We start from the raw sequence: 18,107 nt of genomic DNA, 5'->3' as shown, positions 1-18,107 counted from the left end.
GCAAAATGGACTAATAAAATCAGCAAGTTGTTTTGCTGAATTAATTATTTGCCAGCACTTACACAACTTGGTAATTTCATAACAATGAAATTACAGAAGTAAATAATTTGGCCGCTACAATCTCAGTAAAGTGCTCGTTGTTTTCTAAAGTGCTAAAGTTTTCATTGTTTTCTACAAAATACAACTTCAAATACAAAGTCTATAATTTTATTTAGCTGTTGGAACATTAAGAAAATCCTTTCTTTGTATACAGAGACATACTTTTAAAAATTATTATGACCTACATAGATTATGACCTGTGTACCACCTGGCACATGGCATATTTGCCATCTAATAACAACAGAAGGAGAATCAGCAGGCAGGTTACTTGGAGTTACAAGACTAAGTGAGATGTGCTGACAATCACAGATGGAAAAGTCTGGCATTAGGAAGTAAAAAGAATCCTTTAATTTTTCCTTTTAATATGCTATGGTGATCTGCATTAAGGAAACATTAAGATTCCATCCTTTGATGCCAAATACTGCTGGGAATATTCTACTAGAAATAATTTCAGAATGTCACTTATACAATAAAAAGTGAGATGTTTTAGATAAAACAGCTGCCTTTAATATTCTGCCTAATGGAAACCTGAAAGTCTGCTTCTATTGGGTTTTATTTGGGAAACATTAAAATAAAAAGAGGAAGTCTAGACACCCACTTTAACTTGTCTGAGATTTTGGAAGAATAGTCACAATTGATTAAAACTTGTTCTCACTCAAGAAAATGGGATGATTATTCTTCCAAGTTCTCACTGGTTTGGTTTTGGAAGGATGGGGGGGATGTGGGTGAGGACAGGGATGGGAATGACTGCTACAAAGGATGTGACACTGTTAGAAACAATACACACCTCTGGTTCGAGTTCCAGCAGCATCAGTCCTCTGCACACCACCAGCAAGCACCATGGCTACAGCCAGCTTCACCAGGTACAATCCAAAAACCTGAGGACATAAGCTAGCCAAAATTTCATTCCTCCCTAAAACAAGAGCAAAAATAGAACTCAGCAGAGTTAAAACTTGGTTTCCCATAGACTCCCGTGTACACTGACAAGTAATTTGGGCGAGAAGAGTAAGGTAGAAAGGAGATTTTTCAGGTTTTTTTCTTTGAATGGGACCTAGAATAGTTGTTTGATCCAAACTTCATTACAGAGAAGTTAGGTAAGTCACCATCACAAGCAGCAATGCAAATCCTATTGCAATTTAAGGAATGTATGGTGTGGATAGCAAGATAAAAGGCACTAATGAAATGCCATCATGCAAATTCTTTTGTTCCACATTTACAAGTGTAGAAGCTATGAAACCTAGAAGTTTATAGATTTCAAAATGTCCCCTTGAAAACTGGTGTGTTGTACATTTAAGAAAACTAAGAAAACTTCTAATACTTATTTTGCCTTAAACCTGTGCACACACAGTGTGCTCATTCCCTCATTGTTACTTTCCTTCTCCTTTGATCCTTCTGTGTCACAGGTCCCTGTCCTCCTCCCTACAATAGTCTCTTTCACAGAATATTTCAATCTGCTCTGAAAATGCTGATGGTGTGGAAGATATGTAACAGGATTAATTCTGTTCTTTGAGATTCTGACACTACCAGCACATAAGGGGTCTCAGGTTATATCCCATGTGTTACTTCCATTGCTAGGGAATAAAAGAGAATGACCCATTTTGAGAGCTCAACTTTGTGTTTTAAATCTAGATGCAAGTGCATGGTACTGGCAAAACATAGGCACTTAATGAATGGCTTAAGGTATATGTGTTTCATTTGGAGGTCTTCTGAAGGAATTAACACATCTTTGTCCATCCAAAAGTGAAACTTTAAGAACATTGTTCAGTCATGCACAGTCCAAGATTTAACTCCACAGTTAGGAGTTAGCATCATGAAGTGACTGACATAAAATGCAGTAGCACCTATCATTATCTCTTGAAAAACAGTACAGGTACACACACATTCTGTGGCCTCTGACTCCTTAGTCAGATTTGACCTCTGCCCTCAATTTCAACGCAAATTCAGACAAACAGCCTGAAACAGACATCTTTGGCAGTCAGGGTCCTTCTAATTTCCACCTCAACTTTCTTGTAGCCACTTCATGTTTATTTATTCAGAATGGGTAATATTAGATAAAATCACATTGCTCCCTGCAGGCTTCCAAAAATTGTCCTGAGAATGAAAGATTAAAAGACACCTTCAAAGAAGATCCTGAGTTACTTTCTGAACAAGTCTAACAAGAGTGATAAGAAATATTCTCATTCCAAACAGCAGAAGGAAGAAATGTTATCATTCCAAACAGCAGGAAAGCAAGGAGGAAGCTAGCAATGAAATTGCTTTCCAGGAAATGCAGTTCTGAAGAATCTTTGACATTGACAGGATCTGCACTTTCTTATTGTGAGCGGGCTCATTTCAGGGAGGTTCCCACCTGCTTTTCCTCCTGTTTGTCCTTAAAGAAGAAAGAGTAAACCTTTTCCAGGGTTTTACAAGGCAGAGTGTCAGCCTAATAAAGTTCAGGGATGGAGACCCTAAAGAGTCCATTGAACTTCTGCAGAGTTGAGGAGAAGGCACTCAGATTATGGAGAGGGACAGAGTTCCAGACTAAACTTCTGGTAATTCCAAGGTGGTTGACTGGGGACCATGGTAAGTTCAGGAGCCAGCATACTGAACACTGACTGTTCTGGAAGACACTGTGAATTGGGAGGCCCCCCTGCACCTAATTCAAGGGTCTAGGAATCCAAGAGTTATGTTACAGATAGGATGTGCTAATCCCTATGGTAAAGATTCAGAGCTTAAGTTGGGATGCAGAGACAAGGTGTCAGCTCTCTCACCCCAGAGGCAACAGCTGGGCTGACTAAAGGCAGATCTGGTCCACCCTATTTCTTCTAAGAAGTATGCTTCTTCTTTCTTGTTTATAAAGCACTTCTCTCCTTTTTTTCCCCTCTGATACTTACAATCTTTCTCATTTCTTGTTAATAAATGTTCCAAGAAAGACTTGGAATGTCTCAAAGAATGGAGATCAATGCAGTAGGTTTGGTACTTCCTTCCACCCCCACCCTTGTAATATTAAAGTAAGAATTTCACATTCTTGTAGTGAAAAAAATATATTCTTCATGAATGGGTGATGAGGTAGGATAATGGGGGGAAAATGTGTTCAGTCACTGTATTTTCACTCCTGATTTCATCTCTATACAATCAAGTGCCCTACTTAAAAGCTTTCAACTACTAACCTGCTAAAGGATCATTCCTATGCCTTTCCCAGAAGTCTTCAAATTCCTTGCGAACTTCTTCATCAATTACAACCCCTGCTAGCTGCTCATTGTTCACTTTAACATAGTTGGCTTTTAAAACAAGCTCCAAGTCACAGCGTGCACCCTCGTGGAAAGGTTTCCACCTCTGCATTACCACTCCATACACTGTGATGTCATCTCCTAGAGGTAACAAGAAAAAAATTACTAAAACAACATTTGACTTGAGACATGCAGATATTTCAATTAGCTGTAAGGCACAATAATGTGATCCAGATCCTGTGTTACCGTTAATAAGGTTTAAAAAATCGCACAACAAAAAGCAAAATTTCCTGCAGTAACTGGAAGTCTATAAGAAAAATAAGGTAGACTGCTTAAGTCTGTGGTAGGAAGTTGTTATGTCTTTCCACCTCTGTTTAAGGGAGGTGAAATCTTAAAGATACAGCTCTGCTTGCCTCCTCTTTTAGAAGAGAGGAATTCGTGGTAAAATGTAGAAGCTCTTCCAATTAGCTTGGTTATACAAAAAAAAAATTAGACAAAACTTATTTGGCTTCTGTAAGCTTTGTCATGAACCCCACAATCACTTGTTAACATTCTGAGGAGATTGTTCTTCTGAAAAAGTACAACCACAACTAATTTCTTGTGGAAATGTGCCTGAGTATTTTTAGTCTACTCTTCATTCATCCTCCTGCCAGTTAGCTTCTTCTTTGAATGCCAATTAGCTTTTTCCACCTGCAGTACTCCTTAGATAGGAGGTCAGGTTTTCTGGCTCTCCAGACCTACAGAGGGGCACCTCACACTGTGTAACCCAATTTCCTGGGTAGGTTTGGTGTTCCACACCAACAAGGTTTAATGTACTTTCTTTATGTCACAACACATTGCTTATTGAAACTGATCTGTCAAACAGTCAAGATGTAACCTGGGGGTGCACGACATTTTCTAGAATGATCATCAGCTGCCTTGCTAAGGTTCAGCCTGAAACAGCAACGTGACAGATGAACACACCTCATCTGAGGAGCTCCCTGCACTGACAGCCACTTGACAGAGATTCAGCTCAAACGGAAAACCAAAAATGCTTGTGGGTACAAACATAGGTAACTCATGCTATATCCTTACCAGACTTGCAACTGTCCACCAAATCATCTTCGAGAACAACCACCATGCAACGAGGGATGCTTCCAACAGACAGCCTCTGAACCTAGGTGGTGGGAAGGAAAAGCACTTCTTAAGAACTGCACCTTACAAAAGCCTTTAATTTACAGCTGCTCTGGTCCTTCCCTGGAACTGAGGTCAGTTTTTGCTTTTTATCACAAAATTTACAGTAAGGATGTCAATGCTGCCCTGAACTTAACAATGGAAGTTTAATGCTGATATTAGTGGAAATGGGACTGGGTATTAAATTAGCAGAAGGTGCTCAGTGCTGGGAGATCTTGTGTGATTTCAGTATCTTGAGAAGAAACCTCACTAAAAGAGGTCATTTGAAAGACCTCATCTTTTTTTTTTAATTGTAATTTGAGTTATTACTAGATACTTCCTCAATATGTAAAGTTGACTTTGGGTACTGAAGCATGTGCATGAGTTAGATAACTCTTCACTGAAGCAGATACTGAGAGAATATTTCCTGTATTTTTCTGGTATTTAACCATGACTTGACAGTTTGAGATTAAGTTTACACCGAAGTGTCAAGGATTAAATCAAAAACAGGAACACCCAAATATATATTGACACATGTGCCAGTAACTCCTGTAATTATTCTTCTTCTTTTCTCCAGGGCAAAGTCTGCGCAATCTTGTCACAGTTCCAACCAGCAATCTTTCCATTTACACTTAGAGCTTGCAATAGTTTTGAGAGTATCCACTGCACAAGAGCAACAGTCAGAAGTACCTTTTCATTCTGCAGCACAGTCATTCATGCTGGAATTCTAAATGTATTCACTCTCCGGTGCCCAGGAAGGTTAATTCACCCTTTTGTATTATCTAAATGGCCACAGGCAGTTCACATCACTGTCAGTCCTGATAGCACATGCACAGTTATTTGCAGAGCTCAGTAGGAAACACAAGAGAAATTCACTCCTAGTTTAACTTTACTGTTTTTAGTAAGCCCATGTTGCTGAAAATCCTTCCTACCAGCGAGATGTGTATGTCACACAGTATAACAAAATATAAGTTATAGAGATTTTCCATATGTCAGAAACAATCATTATATGTTCATGCAATGTAGGGCTTATTTCCTGGAAAGTTTTATTCCCCTTTTTTTTTTCTTTTTTTTTTCTTTTTTTTTTTTTTTTTTTTTTTTTTTTGGTATTCTGAACTTTTAAGACCTTAATTTCTAACTTCATACATTTTTCCTCCACCTTGTCTGTACTTCCACACAGGGCTACCTTTAGAAAACAAACACAAATTCTGTATGCAGGTTCTGTAGGGATCACATATGCAGTAATTGTTGAGTTCAATATTGGCTGAAGGGAAGAACACTTGCAGACACCACGTACTGACCACACTGCACAGCTAACATTGGGCTGGCCCTGGCAAACACTGGGCTAGCTTGAGTCCTCAGAACCAGTGTGGAACATCAGCATCATGCACAGGAAGTGCTTAGAGAAACAATGCACATTTTGGTGTTAAAGGGATTCAATGTGGAATGGAATTTCATCTGTGGAAATTTCATCTACTCACTGACTGCTGGTGTTCTGTACAATATCAAATGAAATTACCCAGTAACAGAAGTCTGGTCTACATGTTGGCCTAATTTTTAACTCTTTGACAGGAAATCTCTGACCAATGGGTTGCCTGGCTTCTTTAGGTCTTCTCGAGCATTTGTTCTAAACAACAGAACACATCTATACTTTAATACCTCCCCCTTTTGTCTACGTGTGGGTTTTTTTCCTTACTTGTTCCTGAATTTTGATTTCTTGATAGTCCCTGCAGCAGGTAGGAGAAGAGGTTGTTCCAGAGAGACACATGAACTTGGTTGAGTTGCAGCCCTCTTCATTGAGGCAGGCTGCTGGACGGCAGAATGTGTAGTACTGCTCAAAGTCAGCCCTGACAACAAACACGTGCTTGCACTTGTTACAGATGTAACTCCGCTCAAACTCCAACACCTTCACCGAGCTGGTACGTATAACAGTCCCAGTCACAGACAGGAAGTGTCCCACATCCTTGGATTTAGGAATGTGCTCTCGAGTCAACTCTGGGCAAACAGGCAAACCTGTTGGACAAAAATATGTGCAGAATAAGGCTATGCTTATCAAACAAGGACTTACATTGCAGTCAAACAGAAAGACTAGAAAACATGCCAGACATATGAACAGTAGCCATTGTTACTACTGTTTCATAAACATGATTCAACTATTCATCTGTTGTACCATAAATCTGATTCATTGTCCTCAGATGGTGGAAATCATCAGACACTGAGAACTAGCTGAAAATGTTGCCATTTTATTCTCCCACTCTTGCCAAGGGGTGAATATTCATGAACCGTTTCCATTCATGGAAATAGATTCTGATGTTTTCGTATCTGTATTAATTCAGATGTTCTTTTTGCAGATGCCATTTATTCTACAGCTGGTTTATTTGAATGACAAATTTTTAGCTGTGCTACTTAATTCTGGTTCAATGTAATTCCTGCAGTTGAACAGGTGTAGCTCCTAATCTTGTGTGAATTCTCAAGTCTAAGCAAACTCATAGTTGGAGAGCGTTTGACCTTAAATCCACATTGCAAACCAGTAAACCTCGAGCACAAGGAAGACAGCATAAAAACAATGTAAAGGGGTTACGAACACAGCCAAAGCAAATTCACTTGTACATTCAAATGCATAGTGACAGGACACTTTCCACTTGCTCTCCTTTAATTCCATCCCAGCAGCCAGTTTAGTCATGTGCTGATCCCACTCCAGTGTTCACCCATCACTTGGCTGAAATCACCAGAGTGGCTGAAATCCTCAGGAAGATTAATCTCAACAACTTACAAAGTCTTTATAAAAATAAATGGTCTTGAAATGCTCACTTGAGCTAAATATTGCCTATTCAGAAATTAGTCATGAACTACAAAATACTCATTATTATAAACTTAAATTAATTTCTTAGCTTTACTTCCAAAATAGAGCTAGGAAACAGAGATATAAAACTACAAATCTGCTAGGAAATGATTTTTCTAAGTGGACTGAAACTATTTGTGCGTTTAGGTCAAATCTTCTCAGCAGCTTTGGCTGCTAAAAAAAAAAAAAAAGAAAAAAAGATGTCATATTTATTTCAGTGGTTTCAAACCCAAATTCCTTATTTCAGCCATGTAGAAACATTCTAGTTTGATGCTTTTAAGCAACACTTGACCTTCTGCTTTTGTTCAAAAAATATTTTTAACTATTAAACTAATTTTATAAGGTAAGAGAATAAAATAGAAAAAGTAGAAAAGGAAGTATTTTGTAAAACTGCAAGCATTTTTTTCTGTTTGACTCCAATAAAGCCATTTAAACATTCTACCGAGCCTGTTGAAATTTTCATTCTACCACAGATTTGCATTTCTAGTCAGTTCAGGGGAAAAAAAAAATCCGTTATTTCTCCACCTGTTTTGGCATTTTTTTCTTAGTTCTGTATTGCTGCCCCTGAAAAAGCTTTGCAAAATGCATCACATCTTACACTAGAGAGCGCTGCAGCGCTGTTGTCAGGATATACGATGATCATCTGTGAATTTTGAAGCGACGAGAATCTAAATGTGACAAAAAGAGCCTTCATTCTGATCATACTAGGCTGCTTGACAAACTCTTTAATTGAATATGCGCCTCTTTGAATCAACTTTATTGTATTAGTCACAAAAAAGGCTATTAGAAAATATCAGAAGCAGCTTGGCCTTCAGTAACAGACATTGTGGTACTACTCAAGCTAATGATAAGTAAGGAAAAATAATTTCATGGATTTGTAGCAAAAAGCAGAAGCTATACAATCAAATTCCTACAATGCTAAAATTCAGATAATGAACTTTATCTTTTACTTTCTTCAGTGCAAGCTGGGTAATCATTCATTATTAATTACTGCATATCCACACTCCTTCAATCCTTTTTTGAACCCCTAGATGCCCTGTCCATATTGGTAGAAGGTGTTGAGATTGTTTCCTACATCTGGCGTAAGCAAAATCACTTTTCTTCACTGAATTCCTGGCACACAGATACCATCACCCACACTCCTGGTTGTTGCCTGCTGCTCCCACCAAGAACAGTGCACTCATTCCCTCCTTATCTGACATGGGAATGGGAAGTGGCACTCCAAGATGAGAATCCTGAAGGTAATCAGAACTCATCATCCACTGAAAAGGTAACAGTGGCATGGGAAAATTTGGGTGGAAAAAAAGCAGGAGAAAATTTAGGTTATTTCTTTTGTTTCTTCTGCAGTGAGCCCTTCGGTGGTACATAAAATTAACCAAATTCCGTGGACAGATGTTATTTTGATTCAGCGGGATCTCTCAAGGATAACTCCCCCTGTTCTTCACCAACTTGTCTCCAGCTTAGGGGTGGAATTATCTGTGAGTCTGCTGACTGAATTCTTCTGTCAATGATCAGTCAGGCTTACTTTCATCAGTTATTAAAACTATTTTATCAAGGGGGCTAATTTTGCTGGAGGTTGGTAAGTGAATATTTAGACAAAACATCACTGTGGGAGGAATGACCAGCTTCAGCAAGAGGCTGATAAAAGGGAAAGGAATGTTTTAAAGACACCACTAATCATGCAGAGATCATCTCTCCTTGCTCATCTCCTTGAAATGTATTCCTTCCAATACTTCCTGGCAGTTTTCCAAATAATCATACTTGGAGTCTTTTTTCATGCTTAAGCCCTGAACAATGTAAATTCATCTCAGAACACTAGAATGAAAGTTCTCATAGGTACAGGAAGGTGCCCGAGGTCAAATTTCAGTACAGCACAGAGGCCATCCCTTTACCTCGCATAGCAGCTGTGTACGAGCTCCTCAGCACCTGAATACCACAGGCTAAATATACTTCTGTATATGTGTTGTCATTACAACATTTTTATGGAAACTCAGTGGAATGAAACACAGGCCTATTTAACAACTGTGATTTATCCAAATTCAAGCTGCCAAAAGACTGAATGATCATAACCCACTCCACAACAGGGCAGGGGAAGGAAACACAGGCTGCCAGCTCCTGGCTTTGCAGACTATTGCTCCAAAGTGTTATGATCAGAAATGACCAGAAGGGACAGTGCCACTGCTGACCCAGTTTCCCACAACAGGAAAAAAGACATTTGAACCCCAGAACCTGCATTCCTTATTTCCCAAACCTCAAAGCTACTAAAATTTTCCCAATAATAAGAAATGATATATCATGATATATCAATGATATATCATCTTGCAGCAAAAAAAATTGCTGAATCCTCCACTAATGATCACGCCTTCCAACAGTTCGTTCCAATTTTATGACAAGCAATTTTATAACAGTTGAGCATAAAATTCAACAGTTTCGGATGAAATTGTTACAAGACAACTGAAAATTTAGACTTTGCCTCTTCTGGAAGATGGCTGGGAGCCAATAAGGACTGGGGGACAACTGTCACTGTAGAGAAGTCCCTGCAGTAAAACTTAGGAACTATGAATCTTCCCCTAAAACTTTTTTCCAGGACATCTTTTTCCTTTTTTCTTTTTCTTCTCTCTACACCTTCTGTCTAAAAGAAATAATGTAAGACCAGCCGATGCTTTGAGGAGTCTTTGCCCTGGAAATGCTTTAGCGTAAGCCCTGACCCAGCGAGAGACACCAACCACTGCAGGCAGGAGAGTGGGGACGGACACAGCTTTTCTTTTGGGAGTCGGTCTACACACATCCACGTGTTTGCACGTGTCCTTTGCTGCTTAATGAACACTAAGGATTCCCTACTGCTTCAAACAAAGAAACGGCAAGAATTAAACCTGCTCATTCCGTGGTGCCCCAATACTTTGTTACAGAGCAAGGAAATTTTGGCAGCTTCCCTGAAGAGCCAAGACACGTTGGCAGACCTGGCTGGGAGGTGCAGCTCGCTGCAGCCCCCGCCCCGCCACTCACCCGAGACCCTGGCGTGGAGGTTCTGCTTGAGGCTGAGCCGTGCGGACTCCGCGCTGTCCTGCAGCGCTGCCAGCGCGGCCCGGCGCAGCGCGCTGTCGAAGATGGGGAGCACCTCGCTGGGGAAGGCGTTGAAGTACTCGCCGATCTCCATGTTGGTCTCAAAGAGCGTCAAAGCGTCGACGACGACGGGGTAGTGCGCCTGGTCGTCCGCCTCCCTCAGGATGCCCAGGATCTCGTCCCGGTGGTGCTCCAGCACGTAGGACTCGAACACCTGCCCGATGAGGCTCACCTGCTCCGCGCTCAGCACCATGGTGTCCCTGCGCGGGGTAAGGCGCGGAGGGGGGTCACACAGCGGCGCCTCCCGGCACGGCGGCGCGCCGGGCGGGAAACTTTGTCTTTCCCTGGGAAAAGCCCATCGCGGAGCCAGGCGAGGCGGGACGGGGCGCGGCTCCTGAGCTCGGGCAGGGAAACCTCCGCCCCGCCGCTGCCTGGCACCGGGACCGCGCCGGGTACCGGGGCCGGGCCCAGCCCCCCCCACCCCTCAGTGAGGGCTCCCGCCAAGCCGGCCCGCCCCGCCCCCACAGCCGTGCCGCCCTCCGGCCGGGGTGGGCGGGGAGCGGGCGGGGCGCTCCGCCCCGGTAGTGCGAGAAGCGAACCCGTGCGGCTCTCGCTTCCCTCGCTGTGCAGGCGATGAGGGCGGGCGGCTGCCGCGGCGCCTTACCCGGCCCTCCCAGTCCCGCTCCGGCCGCGTCCGGCACGGCAAGTTTTGAAGGTGGCCAGGCGGGCGCTGCCCCAAGCGCGTCCCGTCCCGCCTGAGCGCGGGCAGCGAGTGATGCGCTGTGCTCCCAGCACTCACCCGCCAGGCGAGGCGTACCTGCAGCGGGGCCGCCCCGCTCCCGCCGCTTCCCGCCGCGCCGAGGCAGCGGCCGCAGCTCCCTCACCCGGCGGGAGGAGCGGCTCCGTCCCCGCCCCTCCGCGCCGCTCCACGCCCGGGCCCGGCGGGCCCTGAGCGGGGCGGGGCGGCGGAGAGCGGGCGGGATCGCCGGGGCGCTTCCCGCAGGAGAGCCGGCCCTCCCGGGAGTAAGCGAGGGGCGGCAAGCCCGGCACCAGGGCGCTCCGTGGGCACAGGGGACACTCCAGCTGCTCGGCCTCTCGGGAACAAAAGATCCACCTCGGGGTTCTCCGTGCAGTGCTGCCGCTCTCTGCACCCCGTGGAGAGAGACGCTGCTCCTGTACAGCGTGGAGGGAGGAAAGGCGGCTGTGGGCAGGGGTAGCCCCGAAGCAGCTCAAGCTGCTTCCTACAACTTCCCTCTCTACCCCCGGGCGTTACACCTCGAAGTCTAAATTTGGCTTCTTTAGAGAGAGCTGCACGACCAACCAACCACTTCCCCCTTCTTCATGAGGGCATAACAGGGTCTGAGGAGTTTGGGGATTTTCTTCTTAATGTAACCAAAAAGTAGGGTTTGCTGCAGGCTCTAAAGCTTTCGCTTTTGCCTAGAATTTACAGTATAGTATTTTGAATAGTTTCTTATCTGTATTTTTTCCCTGTGTATAGCAACCCAGTGCCATGCTCTACAATTATTTGAAATATTTTGGGGTTTAGCTAATTCTGTATGAAAAACGTGGTTTTGATCGGCTGCTAGGATCCGGTTTAAACCCAGAAGACCAAAGCAAACTAAGTCTCTTTATATAAAACGGAAAGAACTTCGAAGGTCCAAAATATACCCAAAAACATGATTAAAACCAAATGAGGTTGGAAGTTGTTTTGAAAAATTGATATATTTTATTTAATAGTAAAAGATGCAAATAGAAAAAAAGAGGAAAGAAACAGAGAAAGAAGTGTGCATGGGGGTGGGAGGAGGACCGGGAGAGAGTGACAGAGGTTAGGTAGAAACATCTTGCCCTTCTGAGATTCCCAACGATTGTCTTCTGTTTTACTTGAGTATTTTCTTGGTACCTCTGAAAAGATATTTGAATCCTTTTCATACATCCGTTCAAGTCTTGCAATATACAGAGCACAGCTTAATGTCCCCATAACTTCAAAGTGTTGAGTGATCTTAAAACTTTTCTCTATTGAGCTTCTTGCTCCCAGGACCTCCCATTGTTAGCCTGCATCAATGATGAATTCTTGATAGGCAATCAAAACAAAAATCACTGCACGTGTAAGATTTTAACCAAAAAGTGTACTACAATAGCACTAATAGTTCTATAATAAAAATGTATCAAAAGGAATGTACACAGCTTGTATTTTAATACAGAATTTTACAGTTGGAAGGGTAAATCGACTTAAAACAAAAATCATATCCTTTAGATGCCTTATTACCAAGTTATGATTATGGCTTTAATATGTAACTATTTTAGTGCCTTAATAAAACTAAGATAGTTAATTTAAATGTCTAGCATGCTGGGGTTTTTTTCCTCCCAGTCCTATTTAAATGTGATTTTAATGAATAAGAAAGCTGCTTGAATATATTATCTTACTATCCATGAGTTCATCTGAAGAATGTTTGGCCAGCAAAGAAGGGAATGGTCTTGGAATGTTTGGGAAAAAATGTCTGCTTGGAACTTCACAGGTGCTTTGAATCACAAATCAGATTTCTCTGAATTGCTACTCCACATGCTATCAGAAGAGGATTTCTGCATAGGACTCCTGTCTGGTGAATCAGTGGATGGAACTTCAGTTCTCTCTCCTGCGTTGTTTGCAAACACAAACTTCAGGGTACTTGTAGATGTTGCCTAAATCCTCACCTGAAGGAAACAGTGTTTCCAGCAAAAGACAGCTTCATGGGGTTTATAAAGACTAAGTGCTTTAACCCCTAGATATGTCTCTAGAAGAAAAATACATTTTGTTTATAAAATGGTCCTGTTGTAACCAATTTAATAGCTACAGCTGCAAAGGCACTGCTGAGATCTGCACTTAAAATATAAATTGATCACTATTAAAATTCAAAACAAGCCCTTTCTCTGGCATGTGCTTTCAGTGTCAACTTTAATCAGTTTATAGTGCAAGGTACAAAACCAGACTGCTATTTTCTAATGATGAGACACAGTTATTGCTACACATTTGTTAGCACAGTTACCTGGCTTCTGCTATGGCAGAGCTGTCATCTCTGTGAATTCCTGGAGGTGTCCCTATGTGCTTCCTCAGAATGTGTTTGTAGACAAAACAACCAGTGCAGCAGTATGAAAAACAGTGCAGCTGCCTGCAACTGGGGCAGCTAATTTTTCAACTACAGAGCAAGTAGTAGGTGTTGGTATGTAAAGGCTATGATCAGGTAGTGGTTCCTGCAAGAAAAACCCTCAAGTTATTTATCAACTTACTAATATCTAATAGTAACCAGTAACTGTTATGTGCTTAGCTGAGTAATGAAGAAATGTTTACTCAAGAAGTTATCAAAAAATGTATATTAGGCCCTTTCAAAAATCCATGAGATAGTCTCTTTTGAAATCATGGTGCAAAATGGGACAGGAAAAGGTAATTGTCTCACAAGTGGATGGAGACAATGCTGGCAGTCACCAGCCTGAAAAGCTCTCTTGTCCTGGGCTCAGAACACTTGCCTGGTAAGGCTCTGTTTTCCACTTGGAATAGTGACTTTTTTACATAAACCAGTATTACTATTTTTGCTTTCAGGTCCCTCCTCATAGTCTTGTGTGATAATGAAGACAAAGACTTCAAACTGCTCTGTTTTTCGGTTTTACAGAATACAGTGTGTGCCCTCAATCTGAGTTTGTTCCAGCAGAGTACAAGAACTGCCCATGAATACTGTGGTCAGGGTGGTGGTACAGTGTGCAATTGTGCTGCCAGCAAGGCTGCACAAGAGCTGAGAAGGGCTCATGGATCCCATAGGTTAGGGAAATATTTAGACCAGGCAGCATGAGTATGGTTGGATGTTCATGTGGCTGTAAAATTTGGGCTCCAGACTATACCCTAAAGTGTGTGTCTTGGCAGCTGAGGCTGAGGCTGCCTATAAACTCATGAATCTGTGCACTTTTAGCTTTTCCCAGAATACCAGATCCTGCAAAGATCAGGAACACTATGGCAGTCATCATGCAAGTTCCTTAATCCCAAAGGCCAGAGACTGACTTCTTTTACAAATACATTTTACAGAGTTCTCAATGCCAGTTGGTAGAAGCCAGAAGTTTTCCTAGTTTCCTCTGGTTGTTTTTTTGGCATTTTATTTTTGGTTGGTTTGGGGACTTTTTTTTTTTTTTTGGCTGGTTTTTGGTTTGAGGAGACTGATAAGGCAGTGCTACAACTGCTGACTGTGGCAGACATAGTAACTGAGTGCTTCTTAACATTCAGATACCTACTAGTAAAAAACCAATGGGGACACCTTTCACTGAATAGGTGAATGTAAGGATCATTATCTTCCTATTCCTGTTCAGTTATTCATTCCACATGTGAAAATGCACAAATGAAGTCGAGGATGGGAGAAAGCAGCTGATCCCTTGCAAAGCATGCAAAAAAAAAAATACGCAACACTCACTTCAGAACATTGTAACAAAATGATCTAGTGAATTTTATTTTGGGTAACAGCCAAGAAATCTGACATTTTGCCCAATATGGCTTTCTTCTAAAATTAAAAAGTTGCATATACCTACAGTTGAGTCCACCAGCTACAGAAAATCTGATGTATACATTTTTACTCCATGGCAGCATCACCAGAATACAGCTTTCAGTGGTGTTTTCAAGGTGAATTATACGATAGAAGTTTTTAAATGTGCATTTAGAAGATTTTTATATTGTTTATATGAAAACATACAAATTTTTCATTTATACATATAGCACATATAAAACTCATTGTAATTAGCAAGTATCTTCATTTGGGTATTTACCTTTGTGCATATAGCAAAAAAAGGATGCAGTTAGGGCTTTAGATGAAATATTAAAGTTCAAGACCTTTGTATATGCTAACTAGAACCTTATTCAAATAACTCAAACATATTTTTTCCTGCTTTTAAAAGATAAGAGATTCAGCTTAAAAATACATTCATAAAACAAAGACAATATTCTCCCTGAGACTACCAGTGTGAGTTAATTTGTGGTAATCTTTGAATGAAAAAATATAAAAAAGACAAGCTCTGGTTTTCTCTATGCTGCAGCAAATTTCTTGAGCAACACTGACATCATAAAAGGTATAGACTGGGGAATCATGCTCACTAGCTGAAAAACAGTTTCATTTATCAGTTTAAGAAGAAAAAAAATTAATATAGACAAGGGAAGGTGACTAAGTTTTAATGAAAGATCTGTATCTGTAGTATGCATTAATGGGAAAAAGTTGTGTAGTTGGTTTTTGTCTCTTTGTGTTGTTTTTTTTTTTTCATTTCAGACATGAATTTTATCCAAAGCAAGACTATATGCTCAAAATGTAGATTCTTGATTTACACAGAGATACCTAGAACAGTTTTCTAAATATTTCAAGCATTTGTTTTTGTTAATATTAATAAAAGAAATATAGAACCTGTGGGAACAGTTTCTGCTTAAATTCAATGATAAAATCTTTGATTATAACCAGATGGTGAAGTCTCATAAGCAATAGGTGAGGAGTCAACTCCCCTCCCCAATGAACAGCTCATGGTTTGTGGCTTTTTTCATGTTCTGTCAGAATCCATCTGCTCTGAAGGCCAGCAGCTACACAAGTTTTATTTAGCACTCTTGCTTTTAAATATTAGCCAGACAAGGGTTTTAAGCTGCTACAAAGTAACAGAACTGGGATGCATTAAACATATCCCACCCAAATTGGAGAGAGTGAAAGAGAGATATTTTTCCTTTTACAATTCAAGTTGTATTTATAGTAATCATGCAATTACGTTATTTGGGGGGGGAAAGCCTTACCTGAAATCAAAGAAAACACATTTATAGGAAAAAGGGGGAAAGCATTATGTTTGTTCTACCAAAATTTATTATGTAGTAATTACAAAGTTTAAAGATTCTTCCATTTTAAATAAAAATAATAGTTATAATTACACATATTGTATAGTACCATGTCAGGTGATTCCAACAAACATAACATGAAATACAGTGCAGTTTCAAATCAGAAAGACAAATACTTTCTCATTCACAGTGTTTGACAAATTACAGGAAAGCTTGTTCACATGAGGGTTACTTAAGGTCATGCTCTTAATAAACAGTCCACATCACGCTGTGCGACAAAAACAAATCATCTCTCAGAACGTAAAGTATCGGGCAAACCACTCCTGGCGCTGTGGGTCTGGTGAAGCCACTGGTGAGGCATCAGTCTGAGGAGGGCTAAATTCACAGAAAGAAAAAAAAAAATTATCCTACAACAACGTGAAAAGTACAACTGTTAGGAGAAGGAAAAAAAAAATCACAGAATACTCAGTAAGGAACACATTTTTTAACACGGATTAATTAGCAGTGTGCCTTAGGATGTGATTTAATGTCTCCCTATAGAATCTGTGATCATCCACTCCATTGGAGAGCATCAGCAGCACAAGTCAGTTCAGAAGCCACATTACAGGGTGGGCAAATAATATTTTGGAGAAGATAATTTTATGTCTCAAATAGCTGTAGTTTTCAGGAAGAATTGGAAAAGTATGACTGTAGAAGGTCCTCTTTTAGCATCCTTTTCCTGTGGTAGAGTTAATTTTGAAAAATATGATGTGAACATCATATTTGTAGACATGTGCTCACAAAGACTGGCTGGCAACTGAACAGAAACACACGCTTGCGTAATAATACCCATCACAAATATCACTTGCAACTGTTCATGCACACACTTAAAATATGATAAGATACTAGAAAAAACAAACTGCTGTGCTGCAAACAGCATTTGGCTCCTCATTCTCACAAAATGAGCAGGAAAGAATAATTTAAATTCAATCACACAAGTTCCTCTATCAATAAAAATTGGTAATAAAATAATCTCTAATATAGGATAATACAGAGCACAAAACAATTTGGATCACAGTCCATAGGGTCATGCACATGCATGTTTATAGATACCTGAGCATATTCATGCACATAACATGCACAGGAAAAAAGTAGCAACAGTACTTTTTTTTTTTAATAGGTTTTCTTGAAAAATATTGTTTTCCCTTATCTATTCTAGATTCTATCATTTATTTCCTTTTATAATTAACAGTTGCTAGGTATGTGGTCTTTTGCATTAAACCAAAGGAAAGAGCAAACACCCAGGTGCGGAACCAGTAATTACATTTTGCTATACGTTGGCAACTTAGAGGTAAGAGATCAGCACCTACTAGATACAAAGTACAACACTTGAGTGCATTTAACGTGTGGGCTTATCAAGATAAAAGATTAAAATCCTGCCTCTAATGTGCCATTTTTAAGTTATTCAAATCAGCAGATTATTTTGTGAGAGAATTACTTGAGACTTTAATGCTGGTTTTGATTACTGGAAGCTCAGCATTAAGCACCCAAGCCTGTATATTTCCTGTTGCTGTAGTAAGGTTACTCCTACGAAACAACTTCATATAGGTGAGGAAAGAGGGAACACAAAACATTCACCTAACATGGAAAATAATTTTCTTAAATAAATTTTTTTATCACATACTACTAAATAAAAAACCTCTGTGCTAGTATCAATTCCTAAATAAAAATCAGTAAATAACACAAACATATAAAACAATTGTTCATATATGTAAACAATTGGAAGCACATGAATTCTATTAAGGTATTTATAAAGGTTTTCGAAGTTCAAGGCTTAGGAAAAAGTGAGAGAATACTTCACATTTCAACAAGGTCTACAATAAAAAGGAATACTATAAAGAGGTAATGTAAAAATTAAAAATGCCGTAAAAGTACTTGTACCTCT

General features: G+C 40.5%; 2 protein-coding genes across 9 annotated transcripts in view; both read right to left on the bottom strand.

Annotated features, from left to right (window-relative positions):
• The window catches only part of MCM9 (minichromosome maintenance 9 homologous recombination repair factor), a 62,603-nt gene extending 51,363 nt beyond the window's left edge, over positions 1–11,240 (bottom strand). For all 3 annotated transcript variants that reach the window (XR_010720052.1, XM_066179335.1, XM_066179336.1), the window contains exons 1-6: positions 11,183–11,240; positions 10,309–10,625; positions 6,157–6,473; positions 4,383–4,464; positions 3,249–3,449; positions 887–1,012 (exon numbers count right to left, since the gene is read on the bottom strand). Coding sequence is in view for 2 of the 3 variants with exons in the window: in XM_066179335.1 (XP_066035432.1) it covers positions 887–1,012; positions 3,249–3,449; positions 4,383–4,464; positions 6,157–6,473; positions 10,309–10,618 (1,036 nt within the window). In the remaining variant the exon portion in view is untranslated. The remainder of the gene's footprint in view (positions 1–886; positions 1,013–3,248; positions 3,450–4,382; positions 4,465–6,156; positions 6,474–10,308; positions 10,626–11,182) is intronic.
• Positions 11,241–14,816: 3,576 nt separating this feature from the next.
• FAM184A (family with sequence similarity 184 member A) overlaps positions 14,817–18,107 on the bottom strand; it is a 74,761-nt gene continuing 71,470 nt past the window's right edge. For all 6 annotated transcript variants that reach the window (XM_066179326.1, XM_066179328.1, XM_066179327.1 and 3 more), the window contains one exon: positions 14,817–16,558. In XM_066179326.1, the coding sequence (XP_066035423.1) occupies positions 16,477–16,558 (82 nt within the window). In that variant the 3' untranslated portion in view covers positions 14,817–16,476. The remainder of the gene's footprint in view (positions 16,559–18,107) is intronic.

Source organism: Chamaea fasciata, unplaced genomic scaffold, assembly GCF_029207755.1.
Source record: "Chamaea fasciata isolate MVZ Bird 193981 ecotype frontalis unplaced genomic scaffold, bChaFas1.0.hap1 SCAF_3, whole genome shotgun sequence".
Taxonomy (NCBI): Eukaryota; Metazoa; Chordata; class Aves; order Passeriformes; family Sylviidae; genus Chamaea; species Chamaea fasciata.
The sequence above is the reverse complement of the archived record's forward strand: the minus strand, read 5'-3'. Positions and strand labels throughout refer to the sequence as shown.